Below are 27,395 nucleotides of genomic sequence, written 5' to 3'. Positions count from 1 at the left end.
CAACAAAGAATTCCCAACCAGTGGTGCTAGGAAAGGACTTGTTGTCTTAGCCACTGCAGCCACAACTGGCTGGATTGATAGTTTTCAAAGATTAGAGGTCACCGGGGAAAGAAGATCGAAGAGTAAGTGCTGGAGAGAAGAACTGAAACTGAAGTTGGTGAGTTACGCTGCTGAAGTGAAGCTTTGGAATTTTCTTTTAAGTAAAAAAAAGAGAGAGAGAGAACAAAAAGACAGAAATGTAGCTAAGCATTTATTCAGTGAAGAAGACTAATAGAAGACCATTGAGGAAACATTTTAAAGGAGCTAAACTAAAGCTCAATTTAGAGAATTTGGAGATTTAGTGAAGCTTTTTACATGGCTGGACTCTATGCATTTGGAATTGATTTTTAAAGCACATCTAAGTATATTGCTGAACAGGAAAGCCGGAACTATAGGATCAATAAAGAGGGACACCTGCTGGCTGGAATTATAATAATTGTGGAAGATTTTTGGTGGTTATCTGAACAACTGCTGACCTTGAGAATTGGTTTGGAACTGTCTAAGAAAATATGAAATAGTGGACAATTTATTAATGTCTTGAAAGAACATTGTCTCCATCTGTTCAGATTGGAATTAACTTAGAACAAAGTTGGAAGGATTAAAGGTCTAAAATGGACATTATACTTAAAGAAAGACAATTAAAATAGGCTTTGAAATAGAAATCTGTTGACAGCTGGACTTGTTGAAAAGATTTGTGAATTATGGCCTTGTAACTTTGACAATATGAAGGTACAGGACTGTAAGGACATTGTAAATCTCCTTAACGATTTCCGAAATGATTTAAAAAGATGCTTCCTGGAATTTGCAGATGGAGTGAGAAAAGAAACAGAGAAAGTATTAAAAGAAATAAAGAAATGTCCACTCCAGACATACAACTCTGCCAAGGAATCTCCCTGATTAGTCAAAATGTGAGCTGTTTAAGAGCAGGAGTTTAGAGGCTCCCTATTGGCTGCCGCGTCTGACAGCCAGCTATAAAAGAGTTGTCAGACGTGGCAGGGGCTGCTGGCTGTTTTCTGAGTTGTTATGAGTTCTAATTGCTGTGTTAGCCTTAATAAAGGCTTGTTCTGGTTCACATTCTGGCTCGCCTCAGTTATTGGGCCCTCACTTTATGGGCTTTTCACTGGCGATGAAGGCGGGATTCTGAGGCATGAACAATTGGAGCCATGAAACCGAGCTGAAAGCCACTTAGAGCTTCCTGTCACAAAGGCAAATTGCCTCATCCATTCTCTTCAGGATGGATACCAACAGAATAACCCAACCTTCTTTGAGGCATACCGTCCAGTCACAGAAACATGGGATGCATACATGGAGAGGTTTGAATGCTTCCTCCAAAGCAAACAATCTGACAGAAATGTCCAGTGCTCAGAAGAGAGCCTATTTCCTGAATGCTTGCGGCCACCAGATGTTCCCCACCACATTGGCTCTAGTTATCCCTCAACAGTACCATGGGACAACCTCCTTAAACTGAGGAACCACTACTTGCCCACACTGCCGCACATAGTCCACCATTTTGCCTTCAGGCAACAAACTCAAAAGGAAGGTAAGGCCATAAATCATTACATGACCTCCCGCCAAGATGCTGTCATGGACTGCAAGTCCCCTGACCTGGATGAGTCTCTCCTGGAACAACTAGTATACAGCGTATGGGACATTTCTTTATAGTGCCCCCTGTTACCATGCACAGAGTTGAGCCTCAAAATGGCATTAGACAAAGCCAGAGCCTCAGAGATGTCAAACAACTCGACTCCAAAATTCAAAGATTCCAACCTGGAACAGCTGCTGTCAGCTATTTCATGGATATCCACTATGAAGATGCCAACCCAGACAAAGCCAGGGACAATGAAGTTGACACCTCAGATCAATGCTTCAAAAGAAATGCTCCCTGCTGCAAAAAAACCCCCTCCATGCTGCCATGCCTTGGCTGTGGAGAATTGCACCCCCATGCCTCTTGCCATCTTAAAATGGCTACTTGCAGATGCTGTGGAAAATTGGGTCATCTGGCCAGAGTATGCCACATCAACCTGCCAACCTCTGCCCAGTTAGGTCCCACCAGGGAAACCATCCATCTCTGTGATTCATTAGAAAGTGAAAGGATTAAACTGGATAAGCAGGTAGGGCATATCCCCATGGTCTTCTCACTTACACTCCATGTCCAAGAAGGTGGTCTGAAGAACACATGCACATGCATTCATGTGAATGTATGTTATCCATGATGTAATTTCATGTGGTATGGATACATGAATCAGATTAATGTTTGAGCAATATACATATAATTCCTCTTTAGACTAGGGGTGGGATTCTACTGGTTCAGACTGGTTCGGGCAAACCGGATGCTCTGACAATCAGTTGTAGCACAGGAGGTGCTATTTATACCTTTTGCAGACTCAGTCCTGTGTTTTCCTATCCTTGGAGACTAGCTCCACCTACTATGGAGAATGGTGGATTCCCCCAATTCAAATGAATGGTGTCCAGTCAGTGTAGCTACTCAAAAGTAGGATATTTACAGTGAGTCTGGGTATGCCGCCCTGAGTCTTCGGAGAGGGGCGGCATACAAATCCAAGTAATAAAATAAAAATAAATAAATGCCGTTTCAGCATAGAAACACACAATTCAAAAAGGACACTGTTCTAGTTAAACAATTGATCGGAAAAATGTCTCTGTTAAATTATAATCTTTGTGATAGTGGTTGTGTTTTATGTTACAGCTATGTATCATTTATTTGCCCACATCTATTCTTCCTTTAAAACCACACGAACAGTCATTTTTACTGACAGTCAAGATAATCTAATATGAAATATTAAAATACTGAAAGAACACAGATGGCTGGATACAAAACAGTTTAAATATAGCATGTATTCAGATGTTCTGACAACAAAAGGTTAAATTACCATTTACATTGTTCTATAGTCTTGATTGTTTTCTTATGTTTGATAATCATTTCAAACCAGCAAGAAAGGTTGAATTAAAAAAAAGTAGTGCTGTTGTTTTTTAAATGATACTATACATATTTGGGGGTGGGAAATCTTAAATATTATGATATTGTAACTAGCCTTAGAATGAATAACATTCATATGTAGAGCCAATTTGATCTAAATACAGTAGTCCTTGACTTACAACCATTCATTTAATGACAGTTCAAAGTTACAACATCATTGAAAAAAAGTGATTTACGATTGCTTTTCACACTAACAACTATTGATAGATAGATAGATAGATAGATAGATAGATAGATAGATAGATAGATAGATAGATAGATAGATAGATAGATAGATAGACAGACAGACAGACAGACAGACAGACAGACAGACAGACAGATTGATAGATGATAGATGGATGGATGGATGGATGGGTGGATGGATGGATGGATGGATGGATGGATGTAAAATATAATAGAAGCTAAACATTTCGAGGAGGGGAGAGATTCAGAGAGAACAGGACACCTTTAAAAGAATGTTTGTTTATAAGCAACTAAAAGCCAAGCAAAGTTAGAGGTTCAGGTTTTCCTGAAAATAGGACCCAACTGAAAAATAAGCATTGCTATTATTTTGGAGGATGCTCATAATATAAGCCCTACCTCCCCAAATAAGCCCCAGTTACGATAGTCAGCTAGAAAGATGCATTTTAGTACTGTACTTTCCTCAAAATAAGAGGTAACTGGAAAATAAAGTCTAATATATGTTTTGAACAAAAATTAATATAAGACTCCATCTTATGTTCGGTGAAGAGAATGTCAGAGGCACAATCCACCAGAATGATTCCAAAACTTAGGTCAAGAGGTTTCTTTATAGTTGATTCACCAAGATTTTTGCCAGACAGGTGAAACTCGCAAAATTAGAATATCATGCAAACGTTCATTTATTTCAGTAACTTATCTTAAAAGGTGAAACTTAATATATGACAGATATTCATAACATGGAAGGAAAGATAGTTCAAGCTGTGATTTGTCATAGCTGTCATGATTATGGGGTACAGCTCATGAAAACTCCAAATCCCTCATCTCAGAAAATTAGAATATTACATGCGACCAATTAAAAAAAGGATTGTACATAGAACAATATCAAACTTCTGAAAGGTATAAGCATGCATATGTACTCAGTACTTCATTTGGGCCCCTTTTGCTGCAATTACTGCCTCAATGAATGTGGCATGGACCCTACTAGCCTGTGGCACTGCTGAGATGTTATGGAAGTCCAGGATGCTTCAATAGTGGCCTTCAACTCTTCTGCATAGTTCTGTGTCGTATCTCTCATCTTTCTCTTGGCAATGCCCCATAGATTCTCTATGAGGCTCAGGTCAGGCAAGTTTGCTGGCCAATCAAGGACAGTAATCCCACGGCCATTGAAGCAGATTTTGTCCTTTGGGCAGTGTGGGCCCCTCCACTTACACCGAATGCAAACGACCGGAGAGATAGGAGGAGAACCACCGTAAAACAGTGCCTCCCACTCCCGATCCTTCCAGTCATCGCAAAAGGATACCATGATCGATGGTATTGAAGACTGCTGAGAGGTCGAGGAGCACCGGGATAGACGAATGTCCCCTATCCTGGGCCCACCAGAGATCATCCATCAGTGCGCCCAAAGTGGTTTCCGTGCTGTGACCAGTCCTGAAACTGGACTGAAAGGAATTCAGATAATTGCGCCCCTGTTCCTCTTGCCATTTTAAAATGGCTACTTGCTCTAAGATTATTTTTGATTTGTCTACCTGGAAGGAAGCCATTTTGGTCTGAATGAATTTTGCTATTTATTACAGTTTTCAGCCTATCTGCGTATATTGCTATAAAAATTTTATAATCTACATTCAATAAAGATATTGGTCTATAGTTTTTAATTTTTTCTTAGAACAATTATTAACGTATTAGAGTACTATGAGCAATACTCAGACAAAACATTATCTTTAATGTTTCTAGATGCTCAAAAAGCTTTTGATAATGTGAATTGGACATTTATAAAGATGCAATTAAACAAAATGAGATTCGGCCCCAAATTTGTCAACTTAATAGATGCTATTTATTCGGAACAAACGACAAAAATTATATTAAATAATGAGCAATTAGAAGTGTTTAAAATAAATAAAGGAGTGCGGCAAGGATGTCCCATCTCACCTCTTCTTTTCATTATGACTTTAGAAACACTTTTAATAAAAATAAGAGCAGACTCAAAGATAAAGGGCTTAACAGTTAGAAAAGAGACATACAAAGTCCAGGCTTTTGCAGATGATTTGACTTTTATAATGGAAGATCCGTTAGTTACAGCACCAAGATTAATCCAAACAATAGAACAATATGGTAAGGTAGCAGGTTTGAAAATAAATAAAAATAAAACAAAAATTATAACTAAAAATATGAGTAAAATACAAGAAAGTAATTTAGAATGTATTACTGGAATGCAAATAGTTAAAAAAGTAAAGTACTTGGGAATATGGCTAACAGCCAAAACAATAACATTAAAAAATGATAACTACATAAAATTAATCAATGAAATTAAAAAGGATTTAGAAATATGGAATAATTTAAAAATATCATTCCTGGGAAGAATTGCCATGATCAAGATGAATATTTTACCTAAGGTATTATTTTTATTTCAAGTGATCCCAATCAATCCAGGGGCAAATTTTTTTAAAAATTTAAAAAATGTGGTTAAAAAATTTTTATGGCAAGGGAAAAAGGCAAGAATCAAGATAAATATGTTAGAAGATATAAAAGAGAGGGGGGGTTTTGCCCTCCCAAACTGGAAACTATATTATCAGGCAGCCGCTTTAACATGGATTAAAAATTGGATAACTTTAGAGGATATGAGAACATCAAAATTAGAAGGATATGATCTTATGCTTGGCTGGCATGCATTTGTTTGGTATGATAAAGATAAAAATCATTCTTATTTTAAAAGACATACTTTGAGAAAATACTTATTTGATGTCTGGAAAGATATAAAGAAAAACCACTTTTTAACAATCCCGGATTGGGTCACCCCCTTGGATGCAATAATACACCCAAATTCTATTAACGACACAAGAAATATAAGGTACAAAGACTTGTTAGATAATCAAATGAAATTAAAATCTAGAATTAAATTACAAGATGAAGGGATACAAATTGATTGGTGGCACTATGCACAGATTAGATCTAGATATCAGAAAGACAGTATACTTTACATATTTAATAAAAGTAAAAATTTGTTAAGCGACTTAATTACTAAAAATCAAAATAGGGTAATTGGAAAAATATATAAATATTTGATTACTCATAAGAATATCGAGTTAACATTAAAAGATAGTATGATACACTGGTGTAGAAACATAGGCAAAGAAATTGATTTAGATACATGGGAGAAAGCTTGGATGTGTAATTGGAAGATGACAAAGTCAGTTTCTTTGAAAGAGAACCAAATTAAAATGTTCTATAGATGGCATCTTCCACCAAGTAGAATAGCAAAAATGTTCCCAAAGACATCACCTCTATGTTGGAAATGTAAGAAAGAAATAGGATCCTACTACCACCAATGGTGGACATGTAATAAAGCTAAAATGTACTGGAAAATGATAGAGAAAATGACAAAAGAGATTACAAAGCAGAAAATAGATTTCACCCCGGAGTTTTGTTTGCTAGGAATTACTAACCAAAATTACAAAAAAGAAATTTTGTACTTGATTATACATATTTTTACAGCGGCAAGGATTATCTATGCGCAAAACTGGAAAGGGGAAGATATCCCCAAAGAAGAGGGAGTTATTGCAAAAATATTAGACTGCGTGGAAATGGACATGATGACAAGACGCTTGAATGACCAGGAAGAAACCAAATTTTATGAAACATGGAACAATGTTTATGAATGGATAGATAAGAATAAAAAATAAAGAAAGAAGAGTAATAATAAGTATAGATATATTAGATAATTATTTTTCATTGAGATTTATATTAGACTTAGTTTATATATATAGAATTTTTTTTTTAATGATATCAATTTTTTCTATTAGATATTTTTTGTATTAGTAGTATTGAATTAGATATTCAATCATGTATTCCTTTTTCTGTATCTGCATTTATACTTTTGAGAAGAGCAGGGATGATACATCCCTACACTGTATGTTAAATGTTTGTAAGTCTGTATGTTATTTTAAAGAAAATTAATAAAAAAATATTGAAAAAAATAAAAATAAAATGGCTACTTGCAGATGCTGTGGAAAATTGGGTCATCTAGCCAGAGTATGCCGCATCAACCTGCCAACCCCAACCCAGTTAGGTCCCTGCCGCTCACCATCCATCTCTGTGATTCACTAGAAAGTGAAAAGATTAAACTAGATAAGCATGGTCTTATGGTCTTATCACTTACATTCCATGTCCAAGAAGGTGGTCTGAAGAAGCCATGCCCATGCTGGGGAGCAGCTGTAAATATAGATGAAGATTTGTTCACTTGTCTGCTGCTTATCTCCAGCTATGCGGCCCAGTTCCTAACAGTCCATGGAAGAATAGCAGTCCATGTCCTGGGATTTGGGGACTGGTGACATAGAGGATGCAGAGTCACATTTGAGCCTGGTCTGTTGCATCCTTGACTTACAACCTGGAAAGTCCTCAACTTACGACATGGAAAGTTTTTGACTTATGAGCACCCCAGCTGCAACTTCAACCTGATTGGTTGAAGCTCAAGCAGCCTAAGAGCAGGAGAAGGGACAGCTCCCATTGGCTGAGAGTTCAGGTGCTGTCACCTCTCAGATGTTGTTGCTGGTAACTGTTCGTGGTCCTGAATAAAATGCTCTGGTTCCACTTTCCAGTAAGAATTCTTCTTTTCAAGTTAGCAACAGCCAAGCTATCTAATATGAACCCTTGCTTGATTCACAAAACTCATTGCTGTGGTTCTAACCCAAAAATGTGTGTCCTTAGGAGCACAAGATTATTTAAAATGGGATCTTATTCATGGTGAGAAATTCCTCTGCATGGCAAAATGTCTGTGAAGATTTTCAGTCATCCAGGTCATAGTTATCTCAAAGATGTCTTTTATTTTTGAGACAAAAAGTCCCTGCACCTCTATTCAAAATGGAAAAAACAGTCCAGTTGCCTTTCAGAAAAGCACCTTTGAGACTGCACGGCAAGTAAAGCTTGACTAGGCCCCTAAAATCTGGTTCACCATTATCAGTTACCAAAACCATATATTTGTATTGGTTTTATTTGTACTAGCTTTAAATTAACTGTCTGAACCCTGCTTCTGAATGTAGGATGCTGTAGCGGGCCTAGCCTCAGCCTCACCTTCCTAAATTGCCTTTGAATTTATTGTCTCATGACCTGTATGACCACTGCACAACCAACCACATTTAACAGTCTATGGAGATTCCCAGTCATCTAGGTCATGGTTTTGCAAAGGTGCTTTTTCAAGAGGCAATGCCCGCTGGCGACTTACCAGCCGGCGGTCGTTGCGGCGCGGCTGGGGAAGGAGGCCGCCATTATGGGCGGAGCCTGTGGCCCTCACGTCATCACCGGGGGGCGCAGTGACGGCGGTTAGGTGCGCTGGGCACCGATTGGTCCGGGCGAGAGGGAGGCAGCCCTATAAAAGGGGCTGCCTCGTGGCGCAGTTCCTCTTCACCCGGTGTCGTGGGACCAGACCCCAGCAGCACGCAGAGGCAACGAAGCAACGAGGGACAGGATCCACAGGCCAAGAACGGCAGCGGACGGCGCGGACGGCTTCAGGACTCAGGCTTGCAGCGGGCGGAGGGCTAGCGGCGGTGCGGAGGCCACTAGAGGGCCTTTTGGTCTGGGTGGCTGCTGCGATGGCTCGTGGCAGTAAGGTGAAGGCGGGAGCGGGGGAGCAGGCTGGCGAACAGGGCACCCCCCCCATCGAGCCCCGTCGTACGGGGAGGAAGAGGGCCCCCAAGAGGGCATGGATAGAGGCCCCTGGGGCCAGGCAGGCCTGGAGGCCTGAGGGAGAAGGAAGCTCCAGGGGGGAAGGAGGACACAGGGGGTGGGCGGCAAGCCGCCGGGGGCCAACCTCGAGGGCAAGAGGCCGTCGCCAAGGGCGGGCCCCATCACGGGGGCCACGTGGTAGGTTTGCTGAGGTCTCGGGACCTGCGGAAGGGGAGCCCAGCGGCTCAGAGCTCAGCATATCTGATGAGGGGGGCCCTGCTGTGAGGACAGCCAGGAAGGAGGGTGCAGGTGATGATTCACTTTCAGTTTCCTCACAATTGTTATCTGCCTTACTCGAGAAACTGGATAAGAGGCCGAGGAAGAGGAGCAGGCCCCTGCATGAGGGTGCCACGGGCACCACAAGCGCGGATGGGACACGGAGCTCCTCAGAATCGGCGGAGCGGTCCTTGAAGGAGCGATCAGAGTGTCACGCAAGGAAGAAGCGCAAGAGAAAGCGGGTAAGCAGGACAGCTTCCTGCTCTGAGGATGACGACGACGACTCTTCGCATTGGGGTGAGTGCCCTGTGCCTAAGCATCGGTGGTCCCGTCCAAGGGGGCCACGAGGCAGGCTGCAGGCAGTTAAACGCACAACACATAGGGCACACAGGACATGGCGTTCGCGCACGGCAGCCCAGGTGTGGGGGAGGGGGCGCAGACGGGAGGTGGCAAAACGGGGCAGGAAGAGAAGGGACACGTCGAAGGATAGCTCCAAGTCGACCACAACGGAGTCCACTGACCCTTACAAGGGCGACAGTGACAACCCTTTCGCCCCTGGCCTCCCAGACACCCCGCTGAGCATGCATATGTCGCAGGCCCTTAAACGAAAAATTTGGCGTGGGGCTTATGTGGATATCTTCAGTATATTATTACCTAAGAAGTCCAAGAAGGACAAGGACAAGGATAGTAAGAAGGGGTCCAATGGACCAAAAGACACTAAGATGGATAAGGGGATATTAGCGTGGTCATATGCCTTTTTGGCTTACCATTCAGTGGTAGTAGAGGATGATGTGCACAAGACCCATGAACTTATACTATATATGAATATGATTTTGAAGGCGTACCAGGAGTTTGGGGGTGAGGCATGGAAACAGTAAGACGAGACATTTCGTAGATTCGCCGCACACAATAGGCATTGGCCTTGGGACATGAGACACAACGATCTGTGGCTTCAGGCTACGCAGCAAGCAGCTACCCCGGCTAGCGGGCGGATGCCCACTGTCCACTTGCTGCTGACACAGGGAAAGGAAGCTACCCTCCCCTACCCAGCAGTGGGTTCGGGGACCCAGGGCCCTACACAGCATAGTGGGTCGGGTTCGTCCTTTCAGAGCCCGCCGTACTGTTATGAGTACGGTGCTAGGGGGGCCTGTTCAAGGCCAGTTTGCCTCTTTCACCACGCCTGCGCTTTGTGCAACGGTAGACACCCAACCTCAGCATGTTACAGGGGCAGGGGGGGAGGCGGCAACAAGGAAGCAGGGGGCGGGAAAGGGTGCAGTCTGCGCCGCCACTTCTGACGCTGCTTTGTTTCTTCCCTTCCTCTAGATAACAAACAGGGTGCACACCACAGGATTCTGATCTGTGGCCACAGCATGGTGTACTGGGCCGAGAAGAGGGCCCAGGAGACAACGCCCGGCATGCAGTTGGAGATGGACCAGCATGTGATTGTCCAATGGTTGGGCCGTAGAGGATTACGGTGGTTTGATTTGCTTCCCCTGTTATTCAACAGCGGGAAGGTGCAGGGGGTGCCGGGATGGTTGGTTTTACATGTGGGAGGTCACGACCTGGGAGCAATGACGGGTGTCGACTTGTTGTGGCACATTTGGGATAGCTTACAGGTGATTTGGGAATGGTGGCCGGACACACGCGTGTTGTGGTCCAATATTTTACCACGGAGGTGCTGGAGGCATGCCACAGACCCTAAGGCGGTAGATGGAGCCAGGAAGAGAGTCAACAGAGCAGTTAAGAAGTGGGTACTCCAGGCGGGGGGTGGAGTGATAGACCACCCTGACATCAGAGCATCCCAGATAGAGTTATATAGACAGGACGGGGTACATTTGACAGACAAGGGGAACGACAAATTCATAGCGGACCTGCAGAGGTGCCTGCACATTCATGTGCAGGGGGGGAGCAGGGGGAATAAATTATAATTTCACCCCCTGCTGTGGCCGATAGGGGGCGGAAATGGGCGTAAGCAGCAACTGTGTGATCTCCTTTAGGGGCACCTCTAGTGAGGTGAGGGGCGATCTCCTTCTCGGATTACAGGACTCGACCGGCTTGGGTTCGGGGAGGGGGTCGCTCCTGAGGCTCGCTGGCTGGGCTTACCAGTGGCGAGCCATCCCACACGCCATGGGGGCGTGGCAAGGGGCAGGGGGCAGGTGTAATTTTATCATGACCCTGCACCCAGGCAAGGAGCTTTCACCCGAGAGTTGCTCATTTGAGGTTGTTTGAAAGTTAACTCCGCCCCCATTTGATTTATGCACCCCTGCAGGTCACGTGGTTTAATTGGTTAAATAGTTAATTTAGAGTTTGGTTTAATAAAAGTGACCCCATTATACCCATACCTTTGTGTCCGACTGTTACTCCGCCTGCGCCGCAACTGGACTATCTGGTTTTTTCTCTGAGCTGAAGAATCTTCTTGGATGAGAATCGAAACGCCTTCAAAGAAAAACCTAGAAAGTCCAGTTGCCTTTTGGAAAAACAACTTTGGGACATACCTAAGAACACAGATCTGTCCACTGGCTTTCATCTCAAAGATTACCAATGTCTTGCAAAAATTGCACAACAGCACAGTCAATAGGGAAGTGATGTAATTTATCAGCAGTAGGATACAGGTAGCTTTCTAATTCTACTTTCAGCTGCACATTGAAATATTACATCAGATAAATAACTGTGTATCTCTTTCTTCCTCTGTGTATTTATGTGTGTGAGAGTGCGTGTGTTTTTATACATGCATCCATCTATGTCTCATTTTAACAATACAAACTACATTTAAATCATGTGATAAGGCCCATAAAACAGGTTTTAAGATTATTGTACAAAATACTCTATTGACTACAATAAAAGTTATCTTATTTATTTCCCTTTTAAGTTAAAAGGAGGAGGGAGGGAGGGGATGTTCCTAGACTCACTTATCCCCGGTGATGCTACATCAAAAATGCATTGTAGTGTTGACTTACTCCATTTGTTTTCAACAGCCTTTAGGAGGGTTTGGTAATGTTAAACTTCCAACTGAGAGAAAGAAATTCTTCCAAACTATTGGGCCCATGGGAAGTGCAGGGGGGAGGGGGAGATTTAACTGCCGTTTACAAATCAAATACTGTGGAACGCTTTCTCCAGAAAGCAGATGAAAGAAAGTCAACATGTGACCTTAGCCATACTTTTTGATGCATTTTAGGCTTTGAAGCCGCGGTACAAAAGCAGAAAAGAAGAGTTAATACAGAGAGAGGCTTGCTGTCAAAAGTATGAAAGTGTTTTCTATGAAAGGTGCTTTGTTTTGTTCAACTCCCCAAAAGGCTAGAAAATTCTTTGCTTCACTTTTTTATTTTAAAAAAAAACAATTATTCTTGAAGCAAGTAGTTTCAGCCATGCTATTTAGGACTGAGATGATAAAAATCCATATGAAGTTACGAGAAATTGGGCTCCAGATTACATGTTGGCATCATGTGAGGATCCAATCCAACAGAAAAAGAGTATTATCTTATTTTTCTTGCCTCTTTGGATGGTCTACCATCTTGTTTTGATATTGCACATTCTGGATTTCCACCTTTGGACCATATTTACCCAGGGGGGGGGGGGATTATCCATCTTTAAGAAGAGATTGAACAATGTCTAAAATGATGTAGAGTTTCCTGTTTGAACAGAGGGTTGGACTAGATGATCTCCCAAGTCCCTTCCAACTCTGTTATTCTGTTATGGTTCTGTTGCATTTGAAAACATAATCAGATATTCTCCTGGTAACATATAATGGGCTGCAATCAATTGTTTTTTTCAGAAGGAAAATGCAGCCTTTTCCCAAGCAGATTTGTGGGCAATGCAATTGGAAGAAAAAAAAGAAGAACAAAAACTTGAATTGTGGAGAATGTAGTGCACTTGTGTCACATTAAATGTAACAATCTTTGTGTATTTATCTCTTAGGAAATGCTGAAAATGGGCCTTGAAGCTTATAATGCGGTTTTGAATGTACTTCCAATATAATTGGAATATATCCTAGCTGTTAAGGAGATATACAGTTCTTTGAGGACTGATCAAACTGTAGATCTTACTTCAGAATTACTGCAAGATGGGTTTTTGAATGGAGATGTTTTTCACAACAATCTCACTCAGAGACCTTCATTATAGACCTTGATTTACTCTTATTTTAATTGATGTTTTATGCCACCCTTAACTTCACAATGACTGTTTTAGTGACTCAAATAAACCAATGTCCTATTTCTCTTTGTGTAGCCAATACTGTATTGAAAAGGTAGGATATTGTAACAGGAATGCCCAATAACATGATCATTTATATTGCAGACTTAAAAATCTGTTGGACATATATCCCGAAGCTCTGTCAGGCCCCACGTAAAATGGCCACTACCCTAGACTGTGATTAGCCTACACAAATGGGCTTGAGTGTCTCATGAAATTCTAATGGTCATTCATTGACAAGTTCTTTGTGCAATTTGAGCAAGAATAGAAGACTGCAGTTCTTCTCTGTAAGGGCGGGAGATATTTTTAATTTTCTTAATTTAATTTGATTTATTTTGTCAAGCATGTATAAGTAACAGATGTAACAGATATAAGTATGAACATAATTATGAATACATGAAATGAATATAGCTAAAAGGGAATCATTCAATTCAATTTATTAGATTTGTAGGCCAGCCTTTTCCAAAAACTCAGGGCGGCATATAATATCCGTAGTGGGTCCTAAAACCTGTTGCTACTGGTTTGCATGCACTCTCACATGTGCAATGCTTCTGCGCATGGACATAAATGTTCCGGGGGAGTGAGCAGAGCCTTCTGCTGCCACCACTACCAGTTCACAGAACTGGACTAAACCAAGAGCAACCCACTGCTGAATATTAGGACAGGGACGGTAGGCAAACTGGTGTGCCTGTGCACACCCCTTAAAGATGAGGTTGACAGTAGACAAACTAAGGTTAAAGTTTTGGGGGTTTGGGGAAGAAACTGCAGAGTCAGGTAGTATATTCCAGGCACTGACAACTCTTAATGAAGTCTTATTTTCTGCAATCAAGTTTGGAGTGGTTTGCCATAGGTTTGTATCTACTGTATGCTCATATATTGTTGTGGCTGAACTGAAGTATTCATTGATAGGTATGACATTGTAACAGGTAATTTTATGTACTATGCTTAGGTTGGATTGATGATGGTGAAGTTCTAAGTTGTGTAAGCCCAAAATTTCGAGGCTGGTGGCATAAGGTATTCTGTTGCAAGCAGAGGAGTGGAGGATTCCTCTCAAGAAATATCTCTGGACTTGTTCGATTGTAATCAATTGTCTAATATCGAGCCAAGGTGGCACAGTGGGTAGAGTGCAGTACTGCAAGCCACTAAAGCTCACTGCTAGATCTGCAGGTCAGGGGTTCAAATCTCATCAGTGGCTCAAGGTTGACTCAGTCTTCCATCCTTCCGAGGTGGGTAAAATGAGGACCCGGATTGTGGGGGCAATGTGCTGGCTCTGTTAAAAAGAGGTATTGCTAACATGTTGTAAGCCGCCCTGAGTCTAAGGAGAAGAGCAGCATTAAAAAATCAAATAAATAAATAAAATAATATGCAGTGCGGGTTCCAGATTTGGGATAATGACCCCTGCTAATTCTTCCCAGGGTATAATGGTGACAACCAAATGGGCAAAAGAGATTACCTGTCTGGTTTTATGAAAACTCTTATGAAAACATATATTACACATTTAGAAAATTCAGGCAAAATGAACATTACATAAATTGCTTTGGTTGCTCATATATATCCCACACTAAAATACCAGCATCCTGGCACGCAGCACAGGTATTTATTCCATCATATACACTACTACCAAAGTGTTCCCTTAAATCTTCCCACTAGCCTTTTCCTTTATTTTGAGTAGTTGTAGCTATCTGTCATTTCTATTTTATTACAATTATTCTTTTGCTGAGGTTGGAAACAAACAAACAAAAAACCCACAGTACTGTAAGACTTAAGTATCACTTTGCAGCATGGTTCATTTTTTTTATAATATTGAAAAATGTAAAACATTTCCCTGGATGAGGATTGAAAAGAAAACAAGGAAGGCAAGAGCATTTATTTGTTTGTTTATATCCCACCTTTAAATAAATATACTTAATTATCATTGTACGTATATACACAGTATACAACAAAATTCACATAACATCCAAGACCAGGCCCAGCACACATATAGTAACAATCCCAAAAACCGTTTTTTGTTTTTACAAATAGCTCAAGGTGGCAAACATATCCAACATACCTTCCACCTCTTCTTTTCCCCACTACAATCAGCCTGTGAGGTGAGCTAATTTGAGAGAGAGCAACCAGCCCAAGATCATTCATCTGTCTGTTATGCCTAAAGCAGGAGTAGAATTTACAGCTTCTTGGGTTTTGGCCTGGTGCCTTAACTACTGCACCAAAGTGGCAATAAGAAACAAGGAAAGCAGCAAGACCCAAGCTATTCTAAAAGGTTTGATTCAAAATAAAAAGTCGACCTCTGATATTAAGCAACAAAAGATACCTTTAGGACATAATAAAATCTGGGAGACTTACTTAAGTACTCTCTCTCTCTGTCTCTCAAAAATTGTGCATACTCAGCAGAAAAAAATAGTTGAGAAATTTGTTTAAAACCACCAAGATAGCTAAGTGCTGAGATACCAAAAAGAAAAAAAAAAGAGGAGTTATCTGAATAATGACAATTCCAAGCAATTTTTAAAAGGAGTACAAGACTGATTTGCGAGTTGATTTAGCACCCGCAGTGAATCCACTGTAGACAGATTCAAATTAAGGAATGTGAGGATAAAGTCAGAGACAAAGAGCTGAAATGCCAGCTCCATCTCTTGAGACAAGTACTGTAGCTGGCTTCTCTCAAATGTGGTAAGCCTTAAATGGTGAGGCCAAGTGTCTGGAAGAACCTAAAATTTACAAAGAACTCTACATTTAAAAAGTGGTACTAAGATGAAACTGAGAAAGGAAGTATTTCTTAGAATAGAATAGAATTCTTTATTGGCCAAGTGTGATTGGACACACAAAGAATTGGTCTTTGGTTTATATGCTCTCAGTGTACCTAAGGAAAATAAAATACATTCATCAAGAATAAAACGATACAACACTTAGTCATAGTCAAGGTCACTACCTTGATTATCAAACCGTAATAGGAAACAAATAAAAACACTATAAATTGAAAGATACAAGCAAAATGGTTATAGTAATAAGTGGGAAGAGATAGATACTAGTAAGGAAGAGAAGAATAGTAGTAAATCAGTCTTAGTAAATTATTTGACAGTATTGTGGGAATTAGTTGTTAAGCATTAATTGATGGCATTCGGGGGGAAACTGTCTTTGTGTCTAGTTGTTCTGGGGTGCAATGCTCTATAATATTGTTTTGAAGGTAGAAGTTTCAACAATTTGAGTGCAGGATGTGAAGGGTCTGTAGTTATTTTCACAGCCCTCTTTTTGACTCATGCAGTATTCAGATCCTCAATGGAAGGCAGGTTAGTAGCAATTATTTTTTCTGCAGTCCTAAATATCCATTGACGTCTGTGATTGCCTTGTTTGATTGCAGAGCCAAATCAGACAGCTATGGAGGTGCAAATGACAGACTCAATAATTACTCTACACAACTGAATCATCAGCTCTTTGGGCAGTTTGAGCTTTCTGAATTGGTGCAGAAAGAACATTCTTTATTGTGCTTTTTTGATGATTTTTTTGATGTTAGGTGTCCATTTTCACTCCTGAGATATGTTAATACTGTATCATCTAGTATTGCAATAGGTGATAGGATAGGAGGTATTCTTCTAAAATCCACCACCATTTCTACAGTTTTGGGTATATTTAGTGCAAGATTGTTCTGGTTGCACCACAAGGCTAGTTGTTCAACATCTTCTCTGTATGCAGATTCATTGTTGTATTGAATGAGACCAATCACTGTTGTATTATCTGCAAACTTCGCTATTTTAACAGAGGCATGTTTTGAGATGCAGTCATTGGTGTAGAAAGAGAAGTGGAGAGAACACACAGCCCTGATGGTTCTTGTGCTAATTTTGCAGGTATCTGATGGGATTTTTGCCTAGCTTCACCTGCTGCTTCTTGTCTGTTAGGAAGCTTATGATCCATTTACACGAGTGTTCAGGAACTGCTAGCTGGTTTACTTTAGTTATAAGAATGTCTGGAATGATGATATTGAATGCTGAGCTGAAGTCTACAAAGTGGACTCTTGCATAGGACTTTGGAGATTCGAGATGTTGTAGGGTTTAAGAAAAGAGATTTATCAATATGAATTTCCTTCGAATTAGGTGACATGATAGATACAGATGCATTCTTGACTATTGATAAGGCATACAGGAACATCAACAAAAGTGGATTTTTTTCAATCAAGTAGAGTCTTATCAGCCATTTAAGAGAGGCAAAAGTAAAAAGATGTAAAGAATGAAGATCCTAATTGAGACGTGAGTGAGTATTGTAAAAGTATCACTTTTGTTGTTGCAAAGTGTCAGTTTTGTAGTAATTCCCCAGAACTAAAAACTTCTTAAAAGTATGATTCAGGTATTTCAAAATAAAAATTTATATACAAATAGGTACCCTGTTCACAATATTGCAAGTCATATATACCAGTCAAAAGTTCCAGGAACAACATCTGAGCTGGGTTTCCTTTGCAGATTTGATTTTTATCACCATGGATATATCTGCAATATATAATCCATGAACCATGTGAAGATGTCCCAGTATGCCACTGAAATTCTTGGTAAAACGATCCAATTAATGGAACAGAAGGCCTTTAGGAGATAGATAATTCACATGACTACTATAAACCTCCCTAAACAGCATCCACATTTTCAAGGACAATTTCAGCCATACTTTGGCAAGGAAGAAGTTAATGGGGAGATTGGAAGTAGAAAGCTTTGTCATTCCCATTTTTAAAACCCCTAAAACCAGTACAAAACATGTCCTCACAGTTGTAACATGGGAGTTATTAGGTAACTTTTTAAAAAAGAATGAAATGGGTCTAGTTTTCCTCTTAGAAGTCTCCCATTTTTATTCATCTCCGTAAATTGCAATATAGGAAATCCTTTCAAAAACAGGATCAAAATTTGCAGATTTGTTCTCAGATCACTGTTATAGTCAACTCAGAAATCAGAAATCTATAAGAATTCCCCAAATGGCCTCTTTTCAGATGTTTTGGGCTGCAATCTTATCCTTCTGATTCAGTCTAATTGGCAACCATTTTGGATTTTAAGATGGCAGCTATTGTATGCTCCACTATGTCAAAAGAACATCAGGTTCACAACAGTGATGTACAAACAACAAAATATATAAACAAGGAAAAAATGGGCCAACTATCGGTATCATGAATCACAGAAATCTCCTAAGACATTCCAAGTGTTTGCACTTTTATTCTTAAGTTGATGGTCTTTTCTCTATCTCACTTTCAGTATTACATTTCCTACTTGCCAACATAGCCTCTTCCAACTTATTCCAGAGCTGTACATAAAAATTATTTCCTATCAAAAAACTTTCCATTGGTATTCTGACTTATTTTGCAAAATCTAATTCAGGTAGTCTGTTAAACTCAGAAAATAAAATTGATTCAGAAAAAAACAGTGAAATACAACTTGGATGATTTGATGAATATAGGTGTGTTGCTGGGTAATGTTTGATGTATGTAATGAATACAGGATAATGTTACAGGATCCAATCTGTTCAGTCACTGGAGCAGAGGTTTTGCCTTGCAAGCTTTCAGAGTGATGCTGGAGGAAACTTCTTTCTAGTAGAGTGTGTATGCTGTATTTATACTGCCCATTGAAAGTGGAGTTTTAGATGTTGATTGAGGCATATTGATGGCTGGCTTTTAAGTCATTATCTGTTGTTTGCTTGTTGTGCCCAGTCCTTGCTTTCTAAATACATTATAGGCTGGTGGTAAATCAACACTCCTGTTAACTGATGAGGGATCTGTTTCCCAGGCTCTAATCACTTCCCTGCTGTTTTTGTGCCTGCTCATCCAGCAATCTTAGTCTCCACAAAGTTGAATGTATGTTCTTGTTCATTGCAGTGTGAGGGTATCAATAAGTTCAGGTCTCCATGTCTGACCTTCACTTGGGTTCTTGCAATCTTGTGGTAAGTTTCCTACATTTGTCTGTCCTACATAGTCACAAGGATGAATGCATGGATTGCCCCTGGTAGAAAGAAGACCCCAGAAGATGGGCTCCAGCACAAGGCCAAAAGTTCAGAAGATATCCAACCCAGATTAGATGAAATCATTTGATTGAGTTGACTGGATTCAAAATTCTAAACAGGTTCAGAAAGATCCAAAATGGTTCAGTCAGATGATTCACCCTGACTTTCTTATTTAATTCAGAAAGTTGATTTGATTTTTTAAACTGAATGAATGACTGTAAATCATCAAATTATGGACATCCTTATTTAAAGCAACTACAACAATTTTCTATATATTGTTAGAACATAAAGATAATTTGACTCATCTGAATACACGTGCCTTGTTCATTCTTTGAAAAATATATAGCCTGTTTTTCTCTTTGCATTCAAAGTTGCTTGGCATTGTGCTTTGATTTTGAAGGATAGGTATGCCAGTTAATTATATAAAATGTACCATCATTTAAGAGACAATGGGAGGCAACGCTGAAGAAAAATGGGAAGAATTTTATGAAACAATAGTCCAAAATGATTAAGTTGGCTCAGCCGTTTTCATAGCAGTCCAGAAAACAATGCCCTAGGAGAAATGGATGTATTACATCCAGCATAAACAGAAGGTTGAAATTAACTACCTTAGGGTTTGGAATTGTTAATGCATTATATTATGGCATGCTTTAGTTTTCACTGGCTGATGAAAGACATGGTTATTCTAGGATTCCTAACACCCATGAATATGTTTAAATATATAAAAAGTGGTGGTTTTTTAAGGTAAAGATTTCCCTATCCAGTCATGGTGCTCATCTCCATTTCTTGGCCGAGGAAGACTATATGGTCCAAAGACTCTTTCCATGGTCATGTGGCCAGCAGGGTTATATGCCAAAGGCATATGAAACACTATTAAAAAGACCCAGCAACCCCAGAGGATAAAAACAAGAGTCATCTATAATATACAATGTAAGAACTGTAACAAGAACTGTAACACTATGTAGGACAAACATGCAGGAGACTGGCAGAACGCATCCGTGAACACCAACCAGCAGTCAGAAGGCATGCTGGAAATTCTTATATTTCACAATATATAGGCAGATTTAACTATACAGTAGTTTCAATTGGGAAAATGTGGCTATCCTAGACCAGGCTGAGTCCAGGGAATTGGACTTGCCAAGGAATTTCTAGAAGCCTGACAAACTCTGACAAATCAGCCATCAACAGACACACAGACATTAACAACATCTATAGGCTATGCAAAAGAAACAATCAACCAGCCCAAAAGAAAAAAAACCTCCAACACCATTCCACCATTAATTGGCATTCAGAAGAGCGAAGATTAACTCCAAGGTTAACTTCGGCACTGATGATAGCAATAGTACTAGCACTTAGACTTATATGCCACTTCAAAGTGCTTTACAGCTCTCCCTGAGCCATTGTTTCTCAATTATTTTCTGTTGCGCCCCCTCTAGGAAGAAGTAAACATTTTGTGCACTCCCAACACTCCACCAAGATGATTGTTTGCAATATTCAGCACGTTTTCACTGAAAAAACCCAAGCAGCTTATCAGTGTATAATGTGTTTAAGTGTTAATTTATTTGGCTTCATGCTGTCCCCTGCCAACATTTTTAGACACAGTAAGCATACCGGTCTTTCCTCGTCTCCCACCGTAGTCACAGTGAAGCCAAGCACTACATATGCTTCGTCTTCTTTCCTCATATTAGCTTTCAGAAGACTTACATTTGTCATTATCTCCATCTCTCTCCTCCTTTCTTTTCATCCCTGTTAAATATTTTTCCATGGTGTATCTTAAGGGTTTGTTATATGCTCTTCATATCTATTACTCTGTGCTGTGTAGTATTGTTTGGTGCAAAACCCCTTCTCCCTGCAGCAAAAGAAGCATGTCCCCTGGGTCACGCGTCCCCCCCGGCATCACTCCACAACCCCCCCCCAGGGGGGCCCACACCACTATTTGAGAAACACTGCTCTAAGCGGTTTACAAAGTCAGCATATTGCTCCCAACAATCTGTTTTATGTTTATGACTTATGTTTTTCACAATTATGATCTTTGCTGCACCCCTATGGCCATGCAATCAAAATTCAGATGCTTGTGCAACTGGTTCACATTTATGACTACTGCTGCATCCTGAGGTCATGTGACCCCCCTTTTGTGACCTTCTCACAAACAAAATCAATGGGGAAGCCCGATTCACTTAACAAGTAGGTTACTAGCTTATCAACTGCAGTGATTCACTTAACAAGTGTGGTAAGAAATGGGGAGGGGAGGGGAAACACACTTAACAAAAGTCTCACTTAACAACAGAAATATTGGACTCAATTACAGGACCATCTCCCACTACATACCTCCCAGAGGCCTATTAGATTGCACAGAATCAGTCTCCTCCAGGTTCCGTCAACACAAACAATGTAGGTTGGTGGGACTGCGGGGAAGGGCCTTTTCTGTTGACGGTCCGGCTCTATGGAAACAACTCCCCCCCCCCCCCTGATGTTCACACTGCTCCCACTCTACTGGCTTTTTGAAAAGCTGTTAAGACTTGCCTTTGTCGATAGGCCTGGGGGGCGTGAACTCTAACATCAGACATGCCCGAATAATGTTTGGCTGGTATGCATGTTTGTTAGATTGATTTTGGGTTTTTTTATAATGGGTTTGTTAGGGTTTTAATGGGGTTTTAATCTACTGTTGATGTTTAACTTATTTTTATTATTGTAGTATTGCATTATTTTTTATTGTTTAAGCCTCCCTGAGTCAGGATTGGGTGGTATAGAAGTCAAATAAATTAAATTAAATTAATTCAATTGTGGTCATAAATTGAGAACTACCCTTGTATACTCAGAAATTATAAGCCCATACAAATATACATATTTAATAATAGTTCCATGGGGAAAACTATAGTGGAGGGATCCAGGGTCTTATGATGACTAGCTTAGTACTCATGGCTTCAATAAATGTAAGGCAACTCATGCCATGATATCAGGCCACAGCTAGGAGCAATATATTTTTGCTGACAAACACCAGATTATTATCATCTTTCCCCCCCCCCCCCCTCCTAGTTACAGCTCTGCATTAGGGCTCAAATCCCCTTATTATCTTGAAGCTCATCAGGTGACTTGGGCCAATCATACATTTCACAGCCTCATCTGTCTCACAGGCTTACCGTGATATAAATCAGGAAGCAAGAATCAAATTCACTACCCCGATGAAATGTAGGACAGAAATGACCTATAAATAAATGAATGTTTCCTCTTCCATGAAAGAATCAAAGACTGGGGAGCCTTACCTAAGATGCCGACTAGCCACTGACCAGGAACTGTTCAGATCAACTTACATTCAAGACCTCTTGCTGCCTCATGCAATGGATCAGTAAAAGAAAATAGACTTTGATAGCAATTTTCATTTCTATATTTATTATGTCTGTCTCGGAAACTACTGCTGCTTGATTCCTTCATAGACTCAACCAATAGTATATTTTGAGTAACTCTTCTTCTACCTACCACGCGTGCACAGATATTTTATCAATTAGATTTACTATTTATTAGTTAGATTTATAGGCTGACCTTCTCCTTGTGGACTCAGGGCAGCTCTCAAGAATAAAAATAGATACAATGACAATAAATAGAACATAGAACATAGAAGACTGACGGCAGAAAAAGACCTCATGGTCCATCTAGTCTGCCCTTATACTATTTCCTGTATTTTATCTTACAATGGATATATGTTTATCCCAGGCATGTTTAAATTCAGTTACTGTGGATTTACCAACCACGTCTGCTGGAAGTTTGTTCCAAGGATCTACTACTCTTTCAGTAAAATAATATTTTCTCATGTTACTTTTGATCTTTCCCCTAACTAACTTCAGATTGTGTCCCCTTGTTGTTGTGTTCACTTTCCTATTAAAAACACTTCCCTCCTGAACCTTATTTAACCCTTTAACATATTTAAATGTTTTGATCATGTCCCCCCTTTTCCTTCTGTCCTACAGACTATACAGATTGAGTTCATTAAGTCTTTCCTGATACGTTTTATGCTTAAGACCTTCCACCATTCTTGTAGCCGTGTTTGGACCTATTCAATTTTGTCAATATCTTTTTGTAGGTGAGGTCCCCAGAACTGAACACAGTATTCCAAATGTGGTCTCACCAGCGGTCTATATAAGGGGATCACAATCTCCCTCTTCCTGCTTGTTATGCAGCCAAGCATCCTACTTGCTTTTCCTACCGCCCGACCACACTGCTCACCCATTTTGAGACTGTCAGAAATCACTACCCCTAAATCCTTCTCTTCTGAAGTTTTTGCTAACACAGATTGCATTGGCAGTTCTGCCAATGCAATATGATTGCAAATACTATTAAAACAATAAAAAATACTAAAAACCCACAATAAAAACAAACAATCATATCTCATTCATACAAGTGGCATATTTGTGCATGCTCATTCACACCTGTGCACAGACGTGGGTATGTATATGAGTGCAAATGGAGAGAGAGTGTGTGAGTTAATTCTTTGTTGTATGAAAGCCCAGGAGTGCCTTAGACAGAAGGCCCATACAGAGAGTGGTAAGGACAGCCAAGAAGATTATAGGAAGCTGGCTTCCAGTCATTCAGGATACTGCTTATAAGTGCTATATGCTTAGAGCATTGTTAGGGACCCCACACACCAACTTCAAGGTCTGTTTCTGTTGCTCCTCTCTGGGAGGAGTTTTCGGAGTATTTCTAGCAGGACTTCCAGATTCTGTAACAGCTTTGTCCCCCATGCCATCCATCTGGTAAACTTGCAAGAATCCAGAATACCAGAGTTGGAAGGGACCTTGGAGGTCTTCTAGTCCAACCCCCTGCAGGAGACCCTATCCAGGGGTAGGCAAAGTTCACTCCATTATGACATGTGGACTTCAACTCCCAGAATTCCTTAGCTAGCATGATTGTCTCAGGAATTCTGGGAGTTGAAGTCCACAAGACATAGAAGAGCCAACTTTGCCTACCCCTGCATATCATTCCAGACATTCTGGTAGTGGGCCGCAGTCAAGGTTGTGGTCTGCAGCTGTAGGTACAGGTGACTCCTGATCTCTGACAATGCACTAAGAAGTGAATGACAGAACCATATCAGGAAGGGCCAGCATGTGGCACTCACTTATAATTAAAAAGAATTTTAAAAGAATTTTAAAAAGAATTAAAAAGATTTGTTTCTCTTGACAGGCATATGTACACATCTGAACTAGACTGTTGTCTCTCTGTGTCATATGTGGGTACATGCATAAATTGGTACCTACCTATCTATCTATCTATCTATCTATCTATCTAGTCATATTTATATCTATATTAGAGGTGGAGATTCTTTGAGCTGTATGCAATGCAATTTCATTTTAATGTGTGCCGATTAGTGTACATTCAAAGTGATTCTATTCTATTCTATTCTATTCTATTCTATTCTATTCTACAGGTAGTTCTCAATTTACAGCCATTCATTTAGTGACAATTTATAGTTACAATGGCACTGAAAATATCGCCGGTGGAGTTACCCGCCGGCGCCTTTTGCAGGAGGGTCGGGCCGACACCGGACGCCTGGCAGCCACCATTTTGGAGCTCGGCCGAAGTCTCGTGAGAGTGCGAGACTTCGGCTGAGAATCAGGCCAGGGTGGCCTGATTGCTGACGTGTCCGGGCGGGGTTTGCCGGCCCTATATAAGGGCATGCAGGCCCGGGATCGGCCTTTTCGCCCGGACTTTGTCAGCTAAGCAGACACCCGCCCGCCCTCCCTAATTTTACAGTGTGCTATTATGGGTCGCCCTAGGGGGCCAAATGGAAATTTTTTATGGACTGGCCTCTTAGCCGGGCCGTTTTTTCGCCCATTCCACACTGGGGTGAAGGATGAGCGGTTAGGGGGTGCTTGCACCTTTTAGGCTAATTGGCTTACCTTTGGTCATTTGGGTAGGCAGGTTAGGGGCGGAAAACTGGGTGGTGGTTTAGCAACTGCGTGTTCTCCGTTGGGCATCTTTGGGGATGATTGACAGGTTCTCTCCAAGCTTGTGGTTTTGGCGACCTGAGCAGTTGGGGGGAACCTGTCTTTGGGGCCCGCACCTTTAAGTCCCCTGTTAGGGGTTAGCCGGCGGGACCCCCCTCATGCAAGTGCATGGCAGGGTCTCAGGTGAGGGAGGGGTCCCTCACCTGGACTAGCATGGAGCTACGCCCATATGTTGCCCAGGAAGTTTATGTGATGTCATTTTCCGCCCCGGAAGCAATTGTTTGACCCTGCAGGTCCATTGTTTGGGTCATAGTTAGGTATGTTAATTTATGCTAATTTAGTTGAATAAATTATGCTAATTTATTTCAACAAAAATGACCCAGTTTAAATCCAGCTCTTTTGTCTATGTCGTTACTCCGTCTCTTCTGCAAAAAAATTACTTAGGAATGTTTTTCATACTTACAATTTTTGCAGCATCTTCGTGGTCACTTGATCAAAATTCCGATGTTGTGCAACTGACTCATATTTATGATGGTTGCAGTGCCCAGGAGTCATGTGACTTCCTTTTGCAACCTTCTGACAAGCCAAGTCAATAGGAAAGCCAGATTCACCTAACAAACGATGCTCCTAACCTAACAACTGCAGGGATTCTCTTAACAACTCTGTGAAGCCGGGCCATTAAATGGGGCAAAACTCACTTAAAGAATATCTCACTTTGCAACATATATTTTGGGCTAATTGTGGTAGTAAGTCGAGGACTTAACCATACATGAAATCAATAAATCATGGAAAATAGAATCAGGGCATAGTGTATACACAACTGGAGTTTGTTCAGAAAATTAACTTCAGGTAGGAGTGAATATGTATCAACCTCAAAGAAGGATCCCCTGGTCATTCTAGCAAACAAAAGAACAATTATGAGTCTATGGCCTGGGAATAGATGAACAGAAAGTAATTAGCACCTTTCCCTCCCCCTATCTAGAGCTACTCACAAATTAACAGAAGCCAATAAGTGAGATTGAAAAACAACTGCTGTGGTGTTGATTGGCGCAGATAAAGCATTTAGCCCGCAAATATATGTCTTCCCATATATACATCAAGCAAAAAATCAGTGAAGACAGTGACTTCAGAGTAGTTTTTCCTACCTGTTTCTTCCAGATATCAATCACGGTGTGTAACAGTTCCTCTTCCTGCCTTGATCCTGGAACAGTAATCAGAAAGTCTACATCATGTCCAGTCTGCTTCCCCCTGTCAATTACAAGTAAAAAGGAGAAGAACAAAATCATAGAGTTTCTATGAGAATAGGTCTCTGCTCTCAGAGAGAGATGAGCTCCTCTTATTCCCTGCCTGTCACTCTTCCTTGTGAAACAGAAGTTTAAAGTGCTTGATGTATTGTATTTTATCTCTAACTTGAAGTGGATCAATACAACTTTGGGGTAAGGGGCGATGTTGCATTTTTTGTTAATCTTACTTTTAGAAGGTTTTTCCCCACCCTTGGCCATGCAAAACTTAATTGTGCTGTCTATTATTATTATTATTATTATTATTATTATTATTATTATTATTATTATTACAGCATATAAAAAGAACAATACAAAATCTGAAATCCAATATTAAAATAAAACTAATAATGTAAAACAGATTAATTAAAATAGACCAAACATACATTCCATTTAATGTCTCCAGGCCTGTCGGCACAAGTGCATCTTCAGACTCTTGCAGAAGGCAAGGAGGGTGGGGGCAGTATGAATCACTGAGGGGAGCTGATTTCAGAGGGCCGGAGCCCCCACAAAGAAGGCTCTTCCCCTAGGCCTGCCAAGCGACATTGTCTAGTTGATGGGACCTGGAGAAGGCTGACTCTGTGAGACCTAACCGGTTGCTGGGCCTCATTCAGCAGAAGGCGGTCCCCCATCTGATCCAATGCCATGTAGGGATTTATAGGTCATAACCAATATGACCTATACTTTGGGGTAAGGGACAATGTTGAATTTTTTGTTAATCTTATACAAGTTATATAATCTTATACAATTTATGACCAAAATGGAATGCAAAATTTCTTTTATTAAGTGAAACAGTTGTTAAGTGAATTTTGCTCCATTTTACGACCTTTCTGGCCACTATTGTTAAATGAACCACTGCGTTTTTTTCAGTTAGAAACC

General features: G+C 40.6%; 1 protein-coding gene across 1 annotated transcript in view; it reads right to left on the bottom strand.

The window, feature by feature from the left end:
- DNTT (DNA nucleotidylexotransferase) overlaps positions 1-27,395 on the bottom strand; it is a 392,355-nt gene that overhangs the window by 58,623 nt on the left and 306,337 nt on the right. The window contains exon 8 of the mRNA XM_070752425.1: positions 26,382-26,484. Within this exon, the coding sequence (XP_070608526.1) occupies positions 26,382-26,484 (103 nt within the window). The remainder of the gene's footprint in view (positions 1-26,381; positions 26,485-27,395) is intronic.

Source organism: Erythrolamprus reginae, chromosome 5 (assembly GCF_031021105.1).
Source record: "Erythrolamprus reginae isolate rEryReg1 chromosome 5, rEryReg1.hap1, whole genome shotgun sequence".
Classification (NCBI taxonomy): Eukaryota; Metazoa; Chordata; class Lepidosauria; order Squamata; family Dipsadidae; genus Erythrolamprus; species Erythrolamprus reginae.
Note: the sequence above shows the minus strand (reverse complement) of the source record. Positions and strands in the feature narration are given on the sequence as shown.